The sequence below is a fragment of the Chelmon rostratus genome, chromosome 9 (genome assembly GCF_017976325.1).
Source record: "Chelmon rostratus isolate fCheRos1 chromosome 9, fCheRos1.pri, whole genome shotgun sequence".
NCBI classification, from domain to species: domain Eukaryota; kingdom Metazoa; phylum Chordata; class Actinopteri; order Chaetodontiformes; family Chaetodontidae; genus Chelmon; species Chelmon rostratus.
Genome location: NC_055666.1, coordinates 19989841 through 20013444, shown reverse-complemented (window position 1 = coordinate 20013444; position 23604 = coordinate 19989841). Strand labels below are relative to the sequence as shown.

Here is a 23604-nt window from a genome sequence, read left to right as displayed (position 1 = left end):
CAGGAACAAAGGAAACGCAACATGAAACACTTACATGAAACAAGACAACACTCTTGGAACTAAGGAACTAGGGTAGCACTATGACTATGGTGAAGATGGGTGGCAGCAAGGTTACACAGACAATGACCCGACAAGGACAAAGGGAAGACACGGACTTAAATACACTAGGGGCAAACACTAATGACGCACAGGTGGGAACGATCAGACAATCACACGGGAGGGAAAACACAGGAAGTAAAGTAACAAAAGACACATAACATGAACCTTCAAAATAAAACAGGAAGTAACCAAAACCAGGCAAAGACAGGACACAATGGGGAGCTTAACAAAATAAGACAGTACAGAACACTAACATAAAACATGGCATGACTATGAGGACATTAGGAATACACCGTAGAACAGAAACGAACCTGAACAAAGAAGACATTACAATGAACACTTACAAGGAACAAGGCAAAAGATCAACAAGAGAAAAACTAAACTAAACCGCCGTGCATGGCACGGGTCATGACACTGACTGCCTTCTTGGTGGAGGTCTTAGAGCATTTTATAGTGAAGTAAAAAGTTATCATTATGGATTTTCCTTGTTTTTAAGAGTCTCTTCACACTGATACTGGTTGATGAAAATAACAAATTTGTAAAAAAGTGAAAATATTAAACAATAATAGGCTAATTAGGTGTAAATAAATATTTCTTTTTTGATTTGAAAGTCCGGCCCCCACGGTGTCTGCTTAGAAACATTCTGGGTCTTGGAGGAATTCAGTTGATGACCCCTGCTGTACACCCTCTTCAGTTTTGTGCTGATAAGTGGATGTGCTCAGCCATTTAACCTGTTTGATGATACAAGCCACTGGAGCTGAAAGGCGGTTTGTTCACAGTTATGGTTTAGTAATGGAGTGGAATAGTTAGAGAAGTAAATTTACTTTTGAGGGGAAATATTAATGTTGTGTGCCACCATTTGACTCTTTGCCTTGTTCAGATGAATGAACGTGCAGTCGTCTACACGGCCCCTATATGTTTGTCAGTGTTATCATATATTAATTGTCCACTGCTTCGGCCATACCCCCGCTTAAACACTTACCTGCGATGTTGCACTGATGCACCTTTTCTTATGTGCTGCATTATTCATAGTGTTGGCTTTATTAGCTGATAAGAGGTAGATTAAGGACTATAGGAGAACTACACAAGCATGTTACCCAGAGAATCAATACAGCAGAATGCAGCAATGGCGAAAGCTGATCTCAGAAAGATCACTGGTTTGATCCCTACAGCTGTCAGTTGGCCTTGAAGTCATTATCAAAGTCTGGATTCGGTGTGTAATGGCTCATATTCATGATTTTGTGTTGAAGCATGCTTGATCACCTCTGTGCACTGTTGCGTACATATTATTAGAGATACAGTCAACAAGATCTCAGGGAAGAAAACCAACATTTGCATTCAAGAAGTTAAAGCTAAACAATTGTTTTTGCTTCAAACGTTACTTAAACAATTAGTCAAACATAATAAAATTGTTATGCATATATCATCTGTCAATGAACTTAAGTTAATTGACGAATAATTTCAGCTGTCCAGCCCAGTATTTATTACGAGGCGATTTTTGTGATTGGACGAATCAAGCTAACATAGTCCGTTTCAATTGCTCAGGCCCAGCCTATAGATTTGGTTATTGATTAGGTGTCTTATTGACTTGATTATAACACAGGGACATGATATTCAGAGCACATTTCTCCATAGTTTAGATGTGCTAGTCAGCATCACATCCAAGGCAGTTAAAATGCCATGTTAATGACCCACTGAATTTCATTGCGTATTCTAATAGTCCCGTCTTTTCCTGGTTCTGTGCCCCATTAATGGGGTATCAATGCATCCTTGATGTAAGATCAGGTCACTTTCATTTGTGATATGTCTTGAATTCCATCCTAAAGCCACGACCATAATGTTTGTGTCTTTGTTCAGCATTTTCATTTCCTTCATTTACTCTGCGGCCCTTCTGCCCAAAGCCACCACCTGTCTCCACCCAGCCTCCTGGTATTTATTTCCCCCCTCCTCTGGGGAGTGATACTCACTGACATCGCTCCTCCCTCTGGCCAGATGTTGAAACTTAAAACACGCCATCCATCAGCCTGCAGACAAATGAGGAGCACAGCAGACAGGGGCGATGACCCGGCAAAGACATTCTTAATTTACAGGTTTATACTCTCACACATACACACACAGACAGAGAAGGAGACTCCAGTCCTAAGCTGTGATCCCACCCTCCGTTTTTCAATCAAAATAGGTTTTTGCTGTGGGCCATAACTGTCCGACTACTGGTTCTGAACACAGACAACTGTTCCAAATCTCAAACCCAGGGAACCAAGCTTCTGATGTGATAAAATAACGACGTAGAGCCGAAAGCTCTTTCGTTCATTGAGGCTGAATCTGTGGAATGCTTTTCATCACTTTTCCCTTAGAGCGTATTGTAGTAACGCTATCACTCAAAAGCCAGATAAGGTAACATAATTCATATGAAATGCACTTGCAGTAAGTCATGTAGCTTTACATCGGTTTTAAATCACATCATCTGAGCGCAACAGATTTCTTCTTCCTGGATTCATCCTCTGTCCGCTGCACTCGTCAATTTAATGCCACATTTAGAGGTCCTGTTGTCTTTGGGCTTATTTAGGAGGCAGTTGTGAAATTTCCAGACAGACCCGCCGCTATGAACCAAAGTATCTTCTTCCCTTTGGTCTTGAACTGGAATAACACAGTAACTGCTGGAGCTGAGTGGTATTTCCCTGTCAGCTGTTCTGTGCTGTTTCACTCTTTCCGTGGTTTTCTCTTGGCTGTTCTTCATGGGAACTCTCATGCTACTGACTCTCCTTCAATGGTATTTGTAGCTTTTTAGTAGTGGCAGATATGAATTCAAGAAAAGGAAAACACAAAAATCCATGATGTCATTGTCATCATATTCGGCCTTACGTGGAAATAAAAAACCGCAACAACACACATCTTAATGAAAGTAGCTTTCCAAATCGGCAGTGGCTAAACATAATGTAAGGTCTTCATTTTGTAAAGAAGATTTTAAAAAACTCAGACAACAGTAAAAATCCGTAATGATGTTGTTGACATTTAGAGCACTGTCTTGAGTTTGATGCCGATTAGCATCCTGGGGACCTCTGATAGAGCCACGGTAATGTGGGGCTCCTGATCTGTTGTGCGATGGAGGGAAAAACAAATCTGTGCACAAAGAAGTGTCATGAATTTTTCATGAATGTAGACTGAGTCTCCCCAGGACCCTGCTCTGAATTATAAACAAATACACAACTCTTTAAGAGTGGAGAATAGCAGATACATTAAGCAGAAAACACAAGTTAAGTTGTTTATCATTTATTAGGACTCAGGAGCGATCTCAACATTGTTTTTGCTTTCATTACTTATGGGTGTTCTTATTGTCCTGTATTCATGACATGACTGTTTATTCAGTTATTGTAAGATAACAGTGAGCAAAATAGAAATGCTAAAGAAACGCTTGCCTCCTTTGAGCTGCCTAATATATTATTAAACTGTATATCTCAGCTTGAATTTTTCTGCAATTTCCCAGCTTGTGATAAATGAAGTATATCTATCTATTTATCTATCTTACGGTGTACAACTACTTTTACATCAGTGTTCAAATGATGAGATGCTGTTTTTGTGGAGGAGCTATTTGCTGAAGCATTAGATTCTTTACAGTTCACAGCCTTCTTTCAGAGGAGCATTCTTAGTGGTATTTGCACCACATTTGTTACATTAACAGATTTCTATTGTTAGTTTTTTGCTTTGTGAAAGTTGACCTTGATTGGAACAGAAGGAAACCTTGCATGTCTCTGTGATTCTCTGCATGCACAAAATATTGATTCAGGAGTCAGCCAACTACTGTATCATTGTGCATCTTTTATATCTGAGGTCAGGACAGAAATATTAGAAATATTCTGCTACAATAAGCAAAATCCTTTTTGCTTTTAAAAAGTCACTTTTTAAAAAAATGTTTTGAATCCCTACAAGTTTGTGGTCTCTACTCCAAAGATTTTCAAAGTGGTGCATTCAAACCCAAGAAAAAGCAAGAAACTATTTAGAGACGTTGGAACCACCATGGTTTTGTTAAAAATCGATCGATTACCAAAGGGCTCTGTATTTTTTTTTTCTCTTACTTTTCTGCCAATCGAGTTATCAATTAATGAACTAATTGTCCTTCTTTGTATTCACATATAATTCCTTACAGGTTCATTTTAGCTGAGTATACAGTCTCACCACAAGGCCCATTTAGCATCTGTTCTGGGGTTTTTGATCATAGCAAATGATCTTCATCAGCAGATAGAGTTGCCCAGTTGTCATGGAATGTTTCCATTTTCATTTTCCATTTTTTTATTTTTCTAGAGCATGTTAAGGTCATCCATGTTGTCTTAAAAGCTGGAGCTTAAACTTTAATGATGGCCTTGAAAGCAGTAGTTGTTAAAACAGTCTCACCACAGGCTGTTTAGTAGCTGTTCTGGAGCTTTCAATCATATCATGTGATAGAAGAATTTATTAACAGACTCAGAATTTTATCTTTTCAGTTTCATGTGTGGAGTCCAGACTGTTGATTGTATTGTTCCACTTGAGCCACCATCATTAGTGTCATTTAAATTACATTTTTTATGACGTCTTCAGTGATGTGTGTCTGAATTCAGCCCTGTGGGGTTTGGAGATGAACTGGACCAACTGGAACCTCATGTTTTTTTCCTCATGATTCACAGTGGTCTCCCCATTGGCCAGGAGCCACCACGTCATTTACTTTATCAAGACTTTTGTGTTTGTGTCTTCTAGGACTCAACGCTCTGCCCTTTGATCCAGCAACCAACAACGACCCTCTCCAGTTCAACGGTTCCAGTGGGCCACTGGTGACAGAGTGTCCTCCTCTGGAAAACACTGCTGAGAATAGCAAGAAGAGGAAGAGAGCCAGCCTGCCACCAGGTACTGACATTAGCTACCTCACAAGTATTGCATCACTGCTGCAGGATTAGTCTATGGTCTCAAATCCTCACCGTTTTGCCCTCAGCCATGTCGAATGCAGGCGTGCGTTAAGTAAATGGAGAATGCCTGCCTTTATCCAGAAAAGCTTGGATAGAATGGCTAGATTTTTTTACCTGGAGGTTCCTCTTCCCCTTCCTCTACCAACTTCAAATGGCTGCGATGGGAATTGTTACATAATCCTATCATTTGGAGGCGGTATGGAGACAAAAAAAAAAGTAGCTTAGTTCGGTCTTTGTTGTTTTCGATTAGCTTGCCATGTCCTGAGGCTCTGGTTGTCTGGCCTGTTTGGAGGTCAGGCGGCTGCAGCAGGAAACTGCTCCGCTGAGATTGTATGCCTGACTGTCTGTTACCGTGCCAACACCACCTGCCAATCAAACCTGCAGCACGCCTTCAGCTTCCTCACACACACACTGACCTGTCACACAAAGAGGGACGTGTTGAGAGAAGTGTGTCTGTGTACGTTTTTGTGTTACAGAGTGTGCCAGAGAGTGTGGTTTCCCTGGTAATGTGTCAAATTAAAGAGGGACTTTCTAATTAAAGAAGTACTGACTAATTAATTGCTTTGTAAGTAATAGAAAGAAGAGGGCCTTTAAGACAGAGAGGTTGTTCCATGTTGTCTGCCTTCTTGGTGGTGCTAATTGGACTGGATTAATACTCCACATTAACACGGCCCTAATCAGCAATTCATCTTTTCTTCACGTCTTCACATGGATGAGTTCACGTCTTGATAACGTTTTATTTCATTTTAATTCACTGACCATGTCAAACTATATAATAATGTATCATGGATGATTGTCAGACAAATAACCGTTGCCTGGTGGCAGATTTTTTTTAATATTGTAAGTAGAACACTTGCGGTAACTTTTGCTTGTCCAATTTCTTGAGATTTATTGAAAACACAGCTTTCCTTAATGCATCAAAACTGTGGTGTCAAAAGTTTTCAGTCATTAGATGTATTTTGAGCACAGAAAGTGAGGGAAACATGCAGCTTTTTCAGTGTTACTTTCTAATTTAAATAATGGGTGTGTAGTTCTCACTTGTCAATTTGACATTGCAGCTCTGAAAATCGAGCTTCCTACAATCTGTCATACTTACATGGCAAAATGTACAAAATTCATGAAAATCATTGAAAGCAACCATAGTTACAGAGTTATATTTGTGTTTGTGTACATTGATGAAAGCAAGTGAAAAGGAGATCTTCAATATTGTCTCTCCCATTGGTGGGCAGACCATCACATTTTCTTTTAACATCATCAACATGTCAGTTTAACTGAACGTGTCGACCTTTGTGGTCAAAGAACCAGCGTGAGAGAACTTGAGAAGTATCTTCCTCCATCATGCTAATTACGATGAAGTGATTACAACTTAGAATGTGTGACAGCCGTGACCTGCATGTCAGCTGTTAGTATGTTAACATGCATGAGGTTACTCAGAGAAATAAGCTTCGGAAGGAAGTGAGACGTGTTTACATACACGATATTAAACTGGTAACTGTTAGACTGTGTATACATGCAGGAGGTCAGTAATCAGGAAACATTACTCACTACAGTTCATTGCTTCCTGTTTGTTCGAGGGCTGTGAGAGAACAAGCTCTGTAAGGAGTTTTTCTTGACGGTGCGAACGTGTCTGAATTTTTCAAATGTTAAATGTTCAGTGGTGAAACCTCTTCTTTTTTTTTTTTTTAAGTTCTAGAGGCTCCTCTGTGTTAGTTTCAGTTTGACCCGTCTTGTGTAATGCTCTCTTCTTTCATCCCACCTCTCAGCTGTCACAGCGATACCTTTGCTGTCTGAGGTCTTTGTCATGCACATGCACACATTATAAAAAACCCCTGGTTACCAAAATTGTCTTTCTTCAGAGGCAGTCTAGCAGGAGAAATCAGTTTGCGTAACTCTGTCTACCCGAATTAAGGAAAACGTGTTTCTAGTTTACATGATGTTTAAGGAACCAGCTAGAAAGTCGACTCTAACCCAGTCACTGAAGTGCTTGAGGAGTTATTGCTGTTGGCTTGCAGCTTCATGATTGTCTCCAGGCTCAATCCAGTCCTCCAGTTTTCTGTTGCAGCACCGACTCATTAGCAGCCATGTTTATTGCGTCTTCTTAAGGGCACCTAAGGGATAGATTTTTCTCATTACAATTGCTATTACACTTGATAATCTATCATACATTTGTGCAAGCATCCATTGCAACAAATGCACTTTTACTTACACGTTACACAGCTGCATTTTTTTTTTTGCAATAATTGAATAAGAATTTAAAAAGATAGCACACAAAAACAGCTTAAAAACAGTTTGATGTGGTCCATGAGGAGTTGAAGTCATTCCAGACTTGATGCCACCCTGCTGATAGATTATTTACTACTGATCTTTAAACCACCACGCCAAGACCAAACAGCAAGCAGGCAGATACATGGTTAGGAGACTCTCATCTCTTCAGATAGTTATAATAAACGTTTGAAGTTGAATTGATATTCTGTTCACTCTGCCGCAAAATAGACACTGTTCGTCGGAGTCCACTCACTTCACACTCAGACTGTCTCACTCAGACTGTCTCAACATTTTTATTTAGTTGAGTATGAAATGACTCAAGAGACATGAAGTTCATTGGAAATCAGGCCCAGTTGGAGGGAAATTGTCAGTTTCTTGTGACTCTTTTACTAAGGCATGTAAAAAATTCATTGTTGTGCTTCTTTGTCTTGGACCCAGCAAAACTGAGGCACTGAAGAGTTCAACATTTTACTATGCTCCCCTCTCCTCCTCCTCCTCCTCCTCCTTCAAACACTACTGAACTGTAAGAGACGATACACTCAGTCACCGGCTTTGCTCTTTATCTATTTAGTTGTCTGTGTTCATGTGCACACACTGCATGTGTGTGTGCACGCCTGTCTTTGAACAATCTATAATAATAGGTGGTGCCTTGGGCCAGCAAGCACACTGCAAAGATTTTCCTTATTCTGTTTTTTTTTTCATCAGTTTTATAACACAGCCAGAGATGGCCATTTCCCCCCAGTCCTGCTGTGTTTAAGCTGCAGGTGGTGAAGAGAATGAGATTTTGAAATGCTGCTCGTTTTTTCAGCGGAGCAGGATTTCCCCTCTTACAACGAATATAAATGTCAGTTTCATGGCACCCACACAAGCTGGATTTCATTATCTCATGCCTGTTATGCTAACGTAATGCTAATAATAATCTTTATTTGCGAAGCAGTTCAAAACAAAGTTAAGTGTGATTTACAATGCGAAGTGGAGATGCAAGGGAATTAAAAGCCATAACGAGAACACATGTAATGTCAGAAGAGAAATAAAAGTAGGAAAAGTAGGATTACTGGGAAATGCAAAACATTAAATATTAAGACATTTTAAAACAAAAAAAGGTCTTTATGTTTAAAGATGCCCTGTGGATTTTTCCACACAGAATGTAAACATAACTTTTGTTTGCCTTCAGGGTTACTTACTAAAACACACTGATTGAATGCACTTCCTTTACTCATGAAGCATTTGCAAAGTATGTTAAATCCAGCATTGTTCACATCGATTTTCTTTCTTTCCTGCCTTTGTTGGTGCATTGCAGCATATCTTGTCATGTACTGTCACCTGTGGATCGGTGGAATAATGTGAAACCACTGGCAGGACTGTGTATTCATCATGCACAAGACAAACAAACACAAAACACACAAAACAAAAAACCGTGCTACTAGAGGTCAAAAACTCCACATGGGCCCTTCAAGGCTGGCAGTGATTTTGCAGGCCTGAGAGCGAGGGCTTCCACAGCTGGTGCATAGCAAAGGTCCTGTCAACTTTGGTAATGAGGTGTGTTTTCACTCAGTGCCGTGCCTGCAGCACTCTGCACTTTCTACTTTTGGTTAATAAAAGTACAAACATTAGCCCAAAGCAGCCCCACATAAGAGACCATCACGACTTTCGGGAAAATTGGTCACATTACTTGAAACACATGTGCAACACTTCCTCATATATTAACAACTGAATAGTTCATTGCTAATGACTTCCAAAATGGCATGTATGTGCGTTGGAAAGTACCAGCAATAGGCGTACCAGACCTTTGTCATAGCGGATCTTGGTCATCATGTGGGCTTAACATTATGAAAGAGTGGCAGTTTCCTTAAGTTTAGGCACCAAAACTACTAGGTTAGGTTTAGGGAAAGATCATTTGGGTTTGGGTCATTTGGGTCACAGACAGTGGTCTCCCCGATTTGTTTGATCCATCCGTCCACCCCACCTCCTCCATATGCAGACTGTTTTGCTCCATATACTATGTTGAATGACTTCCTCCTCTGCTCACTTTGTAATTACTATGGCCTCTGGAGGTTGCAGCCTAACAATACATGTCATTATGGGTCATAATAATCTACTTGCACGGATGACTTATACAGCAGTTTTTGTGGTGAGGACAGGTTGCGTATGTGACATGAAGGCATGCATCACTCTTTTGAAGAGACTCTTGGACACAAACTGCCAAGCTTTTACCATATTTTGCACAGTTTACCATATAGACAGCTTCCACTGGAAGCTATGTCTATGTCTATGCACTAGCAAATGATTTCCTTGAAAACTAAGTTTACATGAAATAGGTCTTTGAGGAGAATGCTTGGCCTTTGGCTGAATGGGTTTCAAGTACCCTTGTAACAAGGTTGTTTGACTGAAAAAACAGTATTGAGTAGTGATTAGAGTTCTCAAACCTGAGGCCATGTGTATGGATTCATCCAGAGCACCTCCAATGCCAGGACTAATGAAATACCCTCACTCTTCTGTTTTCCTGTGCATGAAAATCAATTAATTAAATTTTAACACAAAGGCCAGTTCACAGCCGTAGTTTGAGCAAATAAAAGAATTGTTCTCCCACCGATCCAATCTCTTGTGCTTTGACCTTTAGTGGGAGCTAAGAGAGAGGTGCTGAATAAAATGCTATTGATTCCTCAGGATAAAGGTTAATGTCATTGAGCAAGGGGAACTACGGACATGTGTAGGTAGAGAGCATGAGTGTGTCTCAGCCAACTGAACATCACGACATGACATGTAGCAGCAAATGTTCATTTGGATCCACATTATCACATCCCAGCATTGTTTGTATCACTGAGGCCTAATAACATAACACAAACGTTCATTTTGCATTTGTTAGATTTCCGGCATGATGCTTTACATCAGGGGTCAAAAGCCTGTTTTCTAAAGCTGTTTTCATAGAAGATTAAATAACCAGTTGTTGTAATATACAGTTGTTGATATTTTATTCATGTTTGTAGAGTGAGAGTCCAAGCACACTACATGCTGGGGAGAAATCTGTGGTCTTGTGGGTTAACAAACTTCACCAGGTATCAGGTTAAATTTCCATCATGCTGAATATCATTTAATATTGAAGTAAATTGTTATTGGTTCCTGTCCATTAAGGTCTACTTAGAATTTATTACTGTATCTGCTGACTGCACATGTGCGAACACATCACAGTATAGAGACAGCTATGTAAATTATATACTCTGCATGTGCATTCTTTCCCCCCGCTTGCATTCACATCTGTTTTGAAGTACATCCACTTCTTTGGTCTTGAAACTCTGTCGCCTCAACTACACTTAAGCCGCGCTCAGACTGACGCCTGCACGAAAAAATGCAACCGTTTCATTCACTTGCAAGGGGCCAGTGTCTCGGAGCTGTGGGGGTGCCAGTTCAAGGGTCATCAGCCAAAAAAAATGCGAAGTCATCCAGCAAGAAAGTGGCACCAGGTTGAACTTTGCCTGCAAACATCAATCAGGCAATCAAATACATGCAAGCACACGTTCCTGGTGGATGGCTTTTTAACATAAACGCTGCATTTCTACTGGTTACTCCAAGATAATTGTTGAAAGTTGGTGCTATTTCCAGAGTTGTAAAATTCTGTCATTGAATATTTGTTTTTGCTGTTTATGGCATCTAATAAACTTTTAAATGTATTAACCTGCTACTCAAACTGGATTCATTTCATTGTCTCAGCGGTATCTTAAACAGCACAACCCCACCAATGGCTTTAACATGGGGCTTATTTTGATCCGAAACAACCTAATACGCATGTATCAGTGCCACTTTTGGTTAGTAACACTTGTGTGTCAGTCAAAATGTTGTTTTTCCACTTTACCCATAAAGTTAATAGAAAACCACAAGCTCTGAAATTTTAATTGGCTGCGTCATTGTTGCATGAAAAGGGGGGAAAAAAAGAGAAAAGTTTCAGTCCTAAAATTTTTTCCACTCTTCCCCTGTAAATTTAAAATACACATGCTGGCTTTAATGACCAAGGGCAAGAAACTCATGAAAAATACCCTTTGTTGTTTCCATATGCTTGTTAGCTACTGCACGTCTACAGGTTAGGGCTGTGAAGTAAAACTGCCCTCATTGACTTCATTTGTGGTCTGGGTTTGTATTGGAGATCCTGAAACCGTTTTGTCAGGACAAGGTTTCCAGTGGGAGTGTGTAGTCCACACCCTGTCTTCTTGCTCTGGCCTCCGTATGATGAATGGTTTTCAGTCTGACTCGCCTTTTCTGTGTGGTGCACCAAACACCCCAGTATTAAACTGCACTTCAGTAAACTGAGTGCAGTGTCTCTTTTGAGAAAGTTCTACACAATAGTTTCCAATATTAAATGCACCAGGATTTCTTTTTGTGGCTTTTTTTTATGGATTTAAGCTAAAAAAATATATAATGTGATGCCATTGACTCACTGCTGGCAGGCAAAGAGCTGCTGTAAGGTAAATAATGTAATGGACTGCTTAAGCTGTCTGAGGTGACAGTCCATTTAGATATACGGCTTTGTCATTGTCCCAGAGAGGTGTGTGTGCATGCGCACAGGCTGTCCTTGTTGCTGTGTGTGTTGATGCTGGGGGAGATCTAGTGCTTGATGTCAGTCTTTGTGATGCTGAGACCACACAGAAGATTTTGAGTGATGCTGATGGACGGGAGTCACAGGATGACAGTTAAAGCTAAAAGATGAACTCATTAGCTCACAAACAGGATGTACACAGGCATGCATAAAGGTTAATGGCTCAGTGGTTCTCAAGTATTCAGTCCGGAAGGAGCAGCTGCGTACTTCTGCAGGACTGTAGTCTGCACAGTACATACACTACATTATAACTCTAGGAGAGAATTGTGATTGAAATGTATGACAGGCTACAAAGGGGCCCGCCTCTCCTTTTTCATCTGGGATTCCTCTGCTTCAGTCTGAACATAAGAGGGCACTTGTCACTACTGCTGCTCTGGGAGACATAAAAAACACACATACATCTATATGTGCTTGCAGAGGCATATCAAGCATTTTTGAGTGCTTAAAAAGTGTTATATACAGTAGGGATGCAGCTAATAATTATGCTGATTATCAATTAAGATGCATATTCATTGTTTGGTCTGAAGCGTGCAAATAATGAAAAATACAGTCGAACAGATGCGTTATTGTTATAAGACTGCAGTATTATCTTAATTTTAACCGGTCCAGGTTAAAGTGGTTAAATCCACTCTACTAATTCACTCTGCTGATTCTGCTCAAACAGCAAAATAAAACTGGGCTTCATCCCTTTTCCCTCCATCGTTTTTAATTGTGCTCCCTGTCACTCTTCTGTATGCTGTGCTGGTCAGGGATTTAGCACCACTTCACCCCGTCCTGCAAAGCCTACAAACATGTGAGATCTAAATAATTCACAGTGCCAGAAGGTGCTCTGCTCTGTTTGTAGACTCACGCTGAAGCTAATGGCAAAGCCTCAAGCAAGGCTCAAGCTCTGGAAAGATCCCAACATAAAGCCAAAAAAATCCTCACCTTGCTCTTAGTTTTCTGCTTGATCAAAGCAAACAGGGCCGGCTTGTTTTGCGCATGATCTCCCTCCAATTATTACATTTACACAACAGCAGTGTAAGGAAGATAGACAATTAGTCTTTAGATGAGTTTTTCTCTTTAGCCTTAGGGACGTAGTTGCCCAAGGAAAAGTCAAGCCAAATAAGTTGTCTTCTAGCAGCGCTTTTCATCGATATTTATTTATTACCTTTGCAACTTTACCAAATTGATTTCTAATCAGGATCTGGCCTGCAGGCTAGAGTTTTAGATAACGGCTTTTTAGATAACGGCTTTTTTTTTTTTTTTGTCAACACCCCTGAACAAAAATTGTTTTATATGATTGCCTTTTGTTTAAGTCAAATTGAATTAGTAACCGTTGAATAAGTATGCAGTATGTTTACTTTTCCATTAATACAATCCTTAAAATATGAAAATGCGTGTTTATACTAGATGTTATCCAGGCTCTCAAACATGAGAACTGCTGCTTTCCATACATTGTCTTGCATTACAGTAACTTGACGTTCACCACCTTGACCTGAATGTGTTTTTGACCAAATGATGTGTTTTTAAAAGAGTGCTGTAATCTATGCAGCAGTTCCTCTGTATCTCAACTCTCCAACCCTCCCCCCCTCCTCATTTTAGTTGAAATAGGATCTGCCATTTCCTCCTGTTGAGGCCATGTTCTCTGACAGAGAAGGCTGGCTCAAGATTTAAGGGCTCAGAGGGTTCAATTATGAATGTAAAGGCTGTTGAGAGGTTTTATCTACAGTGTTTTCCATAAAGCTACTGTCAGATTTCTACACGTCTTCGATGGCCCCAAAACACAGAGGAACAACCACTCTCTCAGATAGGTTGGATTATCTCATCAATTATTTATATCATCGAGGTGGGCAAGCTGTGTTTCTGTTATAAATGAAGCAAAATTTTGTTTCAACTAACCTCTGGTGTCATTTAAATTGCACACAAGAGACTGTTGCACCCACGTTACATTGCCTCTTCCCTCTACTATAATTGGAGATGGACTGTTGATATAACATAACATGACACCATATTATACAAGATTTGACATGTTCGGCTCTCCATTACATGCACACAGGGCTTGAGTGGAGTTCACATCATCAGTCTCAATAAGAGGCCAACCAAAAGAGGGATGGACTAAACCACAGAAAATACTGTCTCGGACACCTAATGTTGATTTTTATGTCCGCTTTTCTTTTTCATCTGTGCTGCCTCACATCAGTAACCTCGGCGAGAATCTGTAGAAATGTCCCTGTTTTTACCCAGCGCTCTCCTCACAGCAGCGTGTTCATCACAGAGACCCTGCGGCTCTTCGCTTCCGCCATCAACACCTCTCCCCATCCATCCCGCCCCTCCTTTGTCCTTCTGTCTTCTCTCTCAGCCTCCAGCCGGGTTAACTGATCCACACCAGCTGCCGCACACTGCCTGACATTACTGCTCTAAACCAACATCTCCTCTGCCTCTCCTCTTCTTCATCATCCTGCCACCTTGTTCTAACGCCCTCATTTCACATGGCTCTGTGAGAGGCAACAGCACAACTGCTAGTGCAGAAAAGATGAGGTGACTAGTAATTAACCCATTTTAAACCATCCTAATTTATTCGACCAAACTGTGGGCTGATAGATGAGTGGATGCACTTTGAAACACTGTTTTGTGTGTGTCTGTTGCTAATTGAGGAGGAGGAGGAAAAGGAAACAAATTCAAGGAATAGAATCATCCATCTGAGTAGTGCTGTTGATTATATTGTCTATAAAATATCAGGGAGAAATTCCCATTTAATTTTCTGTCATTGGGCAAACTGACTGAGAGAAATTTTCAAGTTCCTGCTTGAAGAATGACTGAAAAGGTTAATTGATGATCAAAATGGCAATTTTCTGTCAGTTACGCTTGTCATTTCAACTGTTCAGTTGTCTCGTTTCCAGATGAAATCCACCTCATATTTCAATTAATTATACATAAGTCTTTGTTCACCAGATCACTGGTTTTCCCAGGCCACATATACAATTAGGGTCAGACGTACTCCAGTCCAGAGGGTGGCGGTGGTCGTGCATCTGAAGCTGTTTAATAACTGCCAGAGGAAGAATAACTTGCACAGTAGCAGTATAACAATAACTGTCCATAAACTGACAGACACACATGGATTAACTGCATTTATTCCCTAAACCCCACAGATCAGTGCCCCCTCAGCCACACTGACAGTTCAGTTGTACAACTGATCAGATCAGTGCTAAAACAGCTCAGTGTATCTTCTGCATGATCATGATGTGTTGAATCAGAGCCATTTGGTGATTAAATTAGCTGTTGACAGGGAGAGTGACTGCTAATGCCAGCGTAACTTTAGCTGCTGTCACGGGGGGGCAGATGCTGTGAGTGGCTACTTCCTCGGACCACTCACTGGCGTGGTTACAGTTTGGAGAGCTGAAGTGGTTTGTGTAATGGGAGTTTAAACAGGATCTAATTGATAAACAGAATAATTGTCTCTGCTCTACACATGAGGGCGATTGCCTGCTAAGAAAGCATGTCTTCCACTTCCTGCTTGGTCATATTCTTTCACAACAGATGTTTTGTACTCTGCCATCCTTGCAGCTCACTGGGCATCAAGAGGCCTGTTTAGGTTTACCCATAGGGTGCCACCCAGCCATAATTAATGCATGATTGTACCAGCGTATACGCAACGCGGGTGCGTTTGTTAATGTCAGCGCTTCTCAGCGCAGGAGCAGTCTATCAGAATGACATGCGAGGTTACACAACATAAAACATCAGAGAGAATGCAGAAAGTGGGATTAGAGTTTATAAGCTAGACTGATTTTTTATGTTTGAGCAAAGCCTCTGAACCCCAAAATGCCACAGGAGAGCTGCACAGTTGCTGACCATGTGCTCCGACTCCTTTGAAGAAACACATACAAGCATGTAAGCGCGGCAAACTTTATTTCAATAGAAATGCAGCAGGCTTCAAAAAAAGTCCTCTTATTATTTTTCAGTGGTAGTTGTGGTTTGATGGTCATAGCTGGTCTAAGGCCTCACCCTATTCTTACAGCTGCTCACTGAAGGATCCCCCCTCCATCTCCTCTCTGTTTTATATTAAAAATTAAGCTCCATTTTGACTTTGCAGCGGTCAAATGTGTCAAGCCATAATTCAATCGCATTCTTTTGCTCTTGACAGCAATTCATTTCTTTTATCTTGTTAATTATAAATTGCACTAGTTATAAACTTTAATAATTAGTGGCAGCACTAATATATATTTATTTTCATTGCATTGCATTTTCTCAATTTTTTAAATGTCAAAAAAAAAAAAATGTTGAAATTTGGCCCTGGTTGATGTCTTCACATGTCTTGTTTTCTCAGACAAACTATGCAAAATCCAAAGATATTCTATTTTAGTATCACAGAAGACAGATCTGAAGACTTGCTTAAAACGGATATAACAATTTCCGGTATAGTTGCTGCTTAGTCATTAACCATCATTTAATTTCTAAAGAATACTGTATACTCACCAGTAGTTGTTTAAGCAAAATAATATTAATACATGGAATTCATCTGTAAAAGGTTTGACTCTTGTACTACTTGTTTTAGGTTTATTTTCTTGTTTCTTATTTTCTATGACTTTTCATACTCAAAGCCATTTTCTAAAGGGCACTAGTACTAGTCTCACTGCTAATCATACAGGTAGATTCTATCTGCAGTTTGAGTCTCATGGTGGGTCAGAAAATGACTTTCCACAACAATTGTGCACATCCCTGTTTCTCTCACAGAGTCTCCATGATGTGTGAAAAAGGCACATCTGCTCTGTGCTGCCAAAGTCTATTTACAATGACATGCAAAGAGTTACAAAATTTCTGCTACTGTGAAAGTTAAGTGAGTAGAAGATTGACTGAGCTCCAAAAGTCCTTAAAGTTAAAGATGAAGCATACTCTTCACATTTTAAACAAAATTAGTGTATTATTTCTGTTTGGAACAATTTTAGAGGGGAAAAAAGCAAAAGCTTGGAGACAACTTTTACTAACATCTCTGACCTTAACGAGCTTGATAGTGCTGTGGCTTGTTCAGTCATCATCAGGTGGTGCAAATTTCAAAGCTTTATAAAAGCTGTGTCTCCTCAAACCTTGTCCCAACAATGATGGGCTCCTCTAATCAGCTGCCTAGCACTCTGAAAATGTAAATAATTGATACCCACAAAGCAAGAGAAGGATGTAAGATGATAGCAAAGTGTTTTCAGGCAGCCACTTCCTCAAAACAGCCTGTCCTTAATTTCTCAGTGTAATTAAGCAATGTCGGGTAACGGGAATCGTGGAGGTCAAGTTGAGGACTGAAAGATCAAGAAAACCTTCTGAGAGAACTGCTTGTAGGATTGCAAGAAAGGTAATTCAAACCCCCCATGTGACTGCTAAAGACCTTCAGGACGATTGAGCAGGTTCTGAGTGGTAGTGCACTGTTCTGCTGTGCAGCGACACCTGCGCTAATATGACCTTCATGGAAGAGTCATCAGATGAAAACCTTACCACAAAATCGCTATTTTGAACTTGTAAAAGAAGAAAAAAGTAATCTCACTTATAATATTAATATATCTTAAATTAATGATGGTTGAAAATCAGGTAATCTTTTACTCGCCTAGTTATTCACAATAGTACAAACTTTGACCAAACTGCATGCCAGTGTATAATGTATGCTGAACAAGCCCCTTTTAACAGTGACTTACGCTGTTTTGGATCTACTTGTTGCTTTCACCTTCCTTTTATTCAGTACCTCCTCCTTCTCTTCTAGTTGTTGTCTGAGAGAGGATATGAACCTCACCGGAGTGTAGCACAAAATTCTCTATGGACCCCTCCCTGCTTCCAAGGCTATTCATTCACTGTATACTTAGTCCCCTTTTTCCCCCAGTCTTACGCCCCTGATGTCTGCATGCTAACTCATTTTTAATATACATGCTGATTAAATTGATCAAATGAGAAATGCAGATGGATGCTAATCTGACTACAGTTTCGCAGACTTTATAGTGAGAATAAGTCTCTTCCTTTTGAAGTGTCAGTTCTTATATATTGTGTAGGCCGCAGGGTATTCTAGCATGATGATGTTTGTGTCAACACAGCGGTGGCTTTGTTAACAGCCTTTTGACGTTTCCCTGCTTGGCTTGACTTCCCCCTCAGGTGTTTGTATTGTGTAAGGAGAGCTAATGGGTTTAATCTAAAGTCAGCACACCAGATGATTAGGGTTGTTAAATTCCAAAGTTTGTTGTAATGGCATTGACCGAAATAATGTTTGAGCCATTTGTCAAAGCCGCTGGGAGGAAAGCTAAGGATTTTTGTTACATCTTTATACTACCTCTCATTGACTTTTGCCAATCTATCCACCCCACTGTCTTACATTTGGTGTCCCCTCTGTTTTGTCAAATTTTATTTGCTTGTCTAACCTGCACCTTGACTGTGCCATGAGCACAGGTAATTGTATCCTATGATGGGGCCACAATGCAGGTGGTTATCCTGCGTTGTCTATCCTCTGTTGCTTATGCTGATGGTAAGTCTCTGTTTCTAAATTATTATTATCCATATTGACATAAAGTGATGTGCAAAATTCCCTGTTTTGCTGGTTTTCTTGTTTATTATAATGGTAATTTGAATGTCCTTTTTAACTGTTGCTTGGACAAAACAAGCATGTATTATGGGAAATGTAACAGCAATTTCCCACTATTTGTTGATATTTTATAGACAAAACAATTATTGGAGAGAATGTAAATAAGCAATTATGAAAGTAATTAGGAGTTGCCTGCATTTATTTAAAAGTTGCAGACACAACAAAACAACACCAAGCAATACTGTAACTTAAGAACAGAAACAGTTAACAAAGGAGTCGAATTTTGCAGAATTGCAAACTTTGACATTTGTCGTTTTTGGCTATTCCACTTGTCAACACTTCCAAGTGGCTGGAGCAGAAATCAAAGGCTCTCTCTCCCACCTCTGTTGACATGTTGTACAGACAGCAGACATACAGTATGTCTTGTGATCTGAAGAAATGACTGCAAGAAGAATGATGGCAAATGTACAGAAATGCATGACCACACTGAGCACATTCTGTCCAAACACAGAGAGTCATGGTTTGGCCATGCTCCCACTCAAAGCCATAATACTGGGGTCAGCAGTTGACCCTTGCTGCAAATGTGCAAGAAATAGTTACCGCCACTCAACACAACAAAGCAAAAAGAAAATGTATTTGCTGTGGTGTTCCTATATTAAGCCAGTGAATGGAAGGGTTTATAAGGATTTTTTTTTGTCAGCCATAAGCTCCGTGTTGCTGCCCCTGCAGGTGTCTCTAATGGCTAAAGTCCACCATACTGCCATAAAAGAAGAAAAATGAACCATTGGAATAACTGCAATGACCTCCATTCTGAAAGCTTTACAAGAGAAAGAACCAGACCATGATTTATTCAATTCTCCATGACTGTGGAGGTCACTCTCTCCTAGAATCTTGGATGTAGTCTCAGAAGCCTGACCATACCATTACGTGTCTCCATTACAAAAGGTATTTTGTGGAACTTTCAGAAAATGCTGGTTATTAAGGACATCAATGGCCATTAAGTGTACTGCAGTCAGCATCCTGTTGTTCGCGCTTGCATCCCATAGCATGAGCAATCATCATCCTGGCCAACGGCAAAAACAGTGACATGACATCCACAAGACTGAACACTGAAATCAACACTGACTGCTGGAAAAATAATTCCAATCATGTTGAGAATAACTTTCCGATATTTCATTTGGACCATTGGCACCATGCTATTAACTACTTTGCATGTCAGTATGAATATACAAGTCTGTGCAAGGGTTTTTGTTGGTAAATGAATTTAACTAGAGCTGAAATGATTCATCAGTTGTTTTGTTTTTGTTTTTTCCAAACAAAACTAATTAAAAATGGCAAATATTTCTTGGATCCAACCTATCAGATGAGATTTGCTACTTTTCTTTATCATTTATAATCAACTGAATGTCTTTGGGTTTGAGTTTTTAACATGTCTTGGCCTCTGGGAGGTTGTGATGCGGATTTTATTCTGTTTTTATCACTTTATAGACCAAATAATCTGCCAATTTATCAGTAATGAAACTTATCATGAGTTATGTCTTTAAATTGAATTCAGTGATTATAAACATGATCTGAAGGCGTAAGAAAACAACAATGGTCTGTGCAGCAGTAAGATAATAGGGAGAAAAAATACAAAAGTACTGTTTCAGGCGGAAAACATTTTCTGCAATGCTTAGTCTTAATCAAAACAACTTAAAAAATCAGATCTGTACTGTATAAATGGGTGGAAAACAGACATGATGGCTGTCACTTGTTATGGGCCTTTGATTGCTCTAGAAAAGAGATGCAGAAGCGTGTCACTGATTTCTTGGTAGTTTGGTGAACAGATGTTTATCGGTGGAAATAATGCATCCTAACTGTCATCCTTGTCAAGAACCTGCAAGAAAGGGTAAAGTAATCTCTCCATCTCTTACACTATAATCAATCTGAGAAGCCTGTCCTACAAAGAAGCAAACGCATTGTGTTTCCCACTTCTCGGTTATCTTTGATTCAGTTTTTAATATATTTTGTATGGTTCCGTGTTCAGTCTGAACACACACCCAGCTGGGGCCAAGTGAATAATGAAAGAATTTCATGGTTTCTCGTCATCACCTGTCAAGAACTTGCACTGCCGTTTTCACAAAGTGTGAAGTCTGTCTTGGAGGCTCGCACTGTTGAAACCCTTCTGTACCTACCGCCCATCTTGTTACAGCATTGCACCAGAAGTCGTTACTGTGACAGCGGACCCAAAGAAAACTGCCTGGATGAGGAGGCGTGGCTAGATAAGAGCGCTGGCAAGTTCACTGAGCTGTTGACATTTCCTCACAGCAATTCCCCTGGTTCTAATTGGCTACCGCTGATAAGATTCCCATGTTGTAATTGGCAGCTGCTGATAAGATGCTGTCAGCTGCTGCAGTAGTCAGCAGCATGGTGAGATGACAACAGCTCAGGAGTTGGTGGGCGGACAAGGCTAAATCCAGGGCCTGAACCTTGTTTCCCAGAGATACTTTCCAGCAAGGGGTTGGCATACTGGCTACGACGAACGTGTAGACCAGGAACATACTGCTCAAAGGCCCTAAAGACATATTCTCTCAACCAGTTTATCTACTATGAATGATGGGAACAGGAACACAATTTCTTTGATTTCACATGAGAGATTTCTGTTAATACTGTTTCATCTGTGCTCTTTTTACTGGTTTCATTGATTCAGTGCTACTTTGGAAAAGGGCAAATCAGAGAGCCTTTTGTAAGTTTGTCGTGTACTGTATATTTAAACGTGCAATAAGTGATGTTTTTTGGGGGCCACTTGGATGCAGCAGAAACAAGTTAACACAACATTACCTTATCACCTTTTTAGCTGATATGGTAAACATGTCAGCTAGCAGTTTATTTAGACATCAAGCCGATTGAAGTTGTTTTTTTTTATGTAAGTCCAATATTTCCTCTCTTTTAGCTCTATTCTTAGTTTCTACGAACTCCTGAGGTCAATATCTGCCCTAGTACCTGCCAAATGTTTAACTATGTTCACCAACTAGTGGTTAACGGTGTGTGTTTGGTGCTGAGCAGCCAAACAATGAGCTGAAACTCATTATAAAGCACCATACAGCCGAGGGTAGATAGCAGATTTAGTTGATAATTCTCAGTAAAAATATCCATTATACCTATTTGATTTTATAGAGAACCCAAACTACTTTTTCCGGGGCTTTAAAGCATGAAATGAATGGAAATAAAATGGACAGAGTGGATGTTGTCGTTCATAGCACCACTCTTCTTCCATACTAAACGTGGAAAAAGAGATAATCAAACCACGGTGATACACTTGTCTAATGCACATAATGTAGATGTGTGTTTATGATGTAGAGCCACTGATTGTAAGTAGCACTGAGGGATACTGGATTTGCCAACGACCCAACATTAGCTAGTGCTACGTCCATAAGTGCAATTCCGATGTAACAGCCGGCTTCAAGAGAAATCCATCCTGCTTCCAATGAAGATAACCTCACCCCCCCATCAGTCCCAGCTAAGTTGGAAAGTAGGAGGTTGTGAACAGGAAAAAATGGTGTTCATGGCCCGTATTTGCCATTACAAGGTATATCCAATGATAGCAATCCTTTCATTAAGTACCCACAGCGTCTTCTATCCAGGTCCTGGGGGCACTGGGCTAGTCATGTCACAAAGATTAATTTTTCTGCTGTATCCCAGTTCTGCACTCAGTAATATACAGCTGACTCTGCTAAATCCAAGCCACTTCTATTGAAATTTCAGGCCAGTTGGTCATGTTTCAGGCCATACTCATAGATTTAGCAGATGTTTTTGCTGGCAGAAGTAGCCTGAAGTCTCTTGGGCCTGAGCTGGAACTGCTGATAAAAGATTTTTGTGCTATTGTGTCCTTAGCCTAGATCTCTGTGTAATTAATACACTTGGAGTCACTACTTCTCTCCTAACCTAACTTCCTGTCTGTCCTCTTTGAACTCCAGGCCATTATTCCTTATTGTCTGTATCATGCACAAGAGCATGCAGGCACATTTTTTGATTGATCTGGAGGAAGTAATTATGCTTCTGTTTTTAGTTAATGGAATGCATAAGAAGCTTTGCCTGGCGGACAAACTACTTCATGTGATATTTTGCTACAGTGTTCCAGTTCCCAGAGTGTCTCTAATGGGAGGGTATGTGGGTGGGTGTGTGTATGTGTGAGTACTTACTGTGGGTGAAGGTATTTGGCTCAGGTCCCTCTCCAAGTGATAGGAAAACAAAAGCCAGGAGAGTTCCCAGCAGGTTGTGTATGCAGGCCTTTCCAGCAGCACGCAGCCATATTTTAAACCATATAGTGTGTTAGATGTCTCTTCTATATTTCTGTAGTAAATTGAGTTGTTTAAAGCTTTAAGGTTCATTCTTGACCTTGGGAACAGCAGTCCAAGGTCCCCTTACTTGGTTGTTCATGGAGATGGTTTCATTGTTATCTCATGAACTAAATAAGTTGGTTACATGATTAGAGCTGAAATAATAATAATAATTGTCAACTGACAACACATTTGAGTAATTTTTGAATAACTTTTAAAAGGAAAAGTGCCACAAAATTATCTGGCCCAGCCTATAATGTGAATATTTGCTGGCTGTCTCCGCCTTTCTTGAAAGCTAACTGTCTCTTGGTGTCGAAGTGGTCGATGACTTGCAGTTGTGTAGTTTTTTGTGGTTTCATAAAGGCTAATGTGTTTGCTGAAGATAAAGGGAATCTGAGTTGCATGTGCAGAAGCGTAAAGTTTTTTTGTCTTCTTTTATGTGTCTAAATCTACTCCTTGAACAACTTCTATTTTAAGTGACTTAATGTGATGTAAGAAAGATTGTATGCTTCTCAATTAAAAGATAAAGAAAATATCTGTGCTTTCAATGTTAATCAGTGGACATTCTTCTTCTACATTTTTGGAGGCTGTATTGTGGAAGAAAGCGGTGTCTGTCACAGACTTATAATTGTTTTACAGTTTGCTTCGGGACTTCTCCAGCTGTTTATTAACCATGACCATCAAAGATGTTTTCTCTCCAAGCATGACATAATATAACAAGCTATGAGGACTTGCAGCACTGCTATTTCCTTTACCACAACAAAGAATGACAGTCCCACAGCTTTTTTTTTTTTCTTTCTGAGGCCCTGGTCTCTTGTTCTGACAGTTTAAACTTCAAAGGAGAGAGAAAACAGATTTAAAGAAGCTCTC

General features: G+C 40.1%; 1 protein-coding gene across 3 annotated transcripts in view; it reads left to right on the top strand.

Annotated features, from left to right (window-relative positions):
• enox2 (ecto-NOX disulfide-thiol exchanger 2) overlaps positions 1 to 23604 on the top strand; it is a 171844-nt gene that overhangs the window by 77459 nt on the left and 70781 nt on the right. For all 3 annotated transcript variants that reach the window (XM_041943807.1, XM_041943805.1, XM_041943806.1), the window contains one exon: positions 4828 to 4974. In XM_041943807.1, the coding sequence (XP_041799741.1) occupies positions 4828 to 4974 (147 nt within the window). The remainder of the gene's footprint in view (positions 1 to 4827; positions 4975 to 23604) is intronic.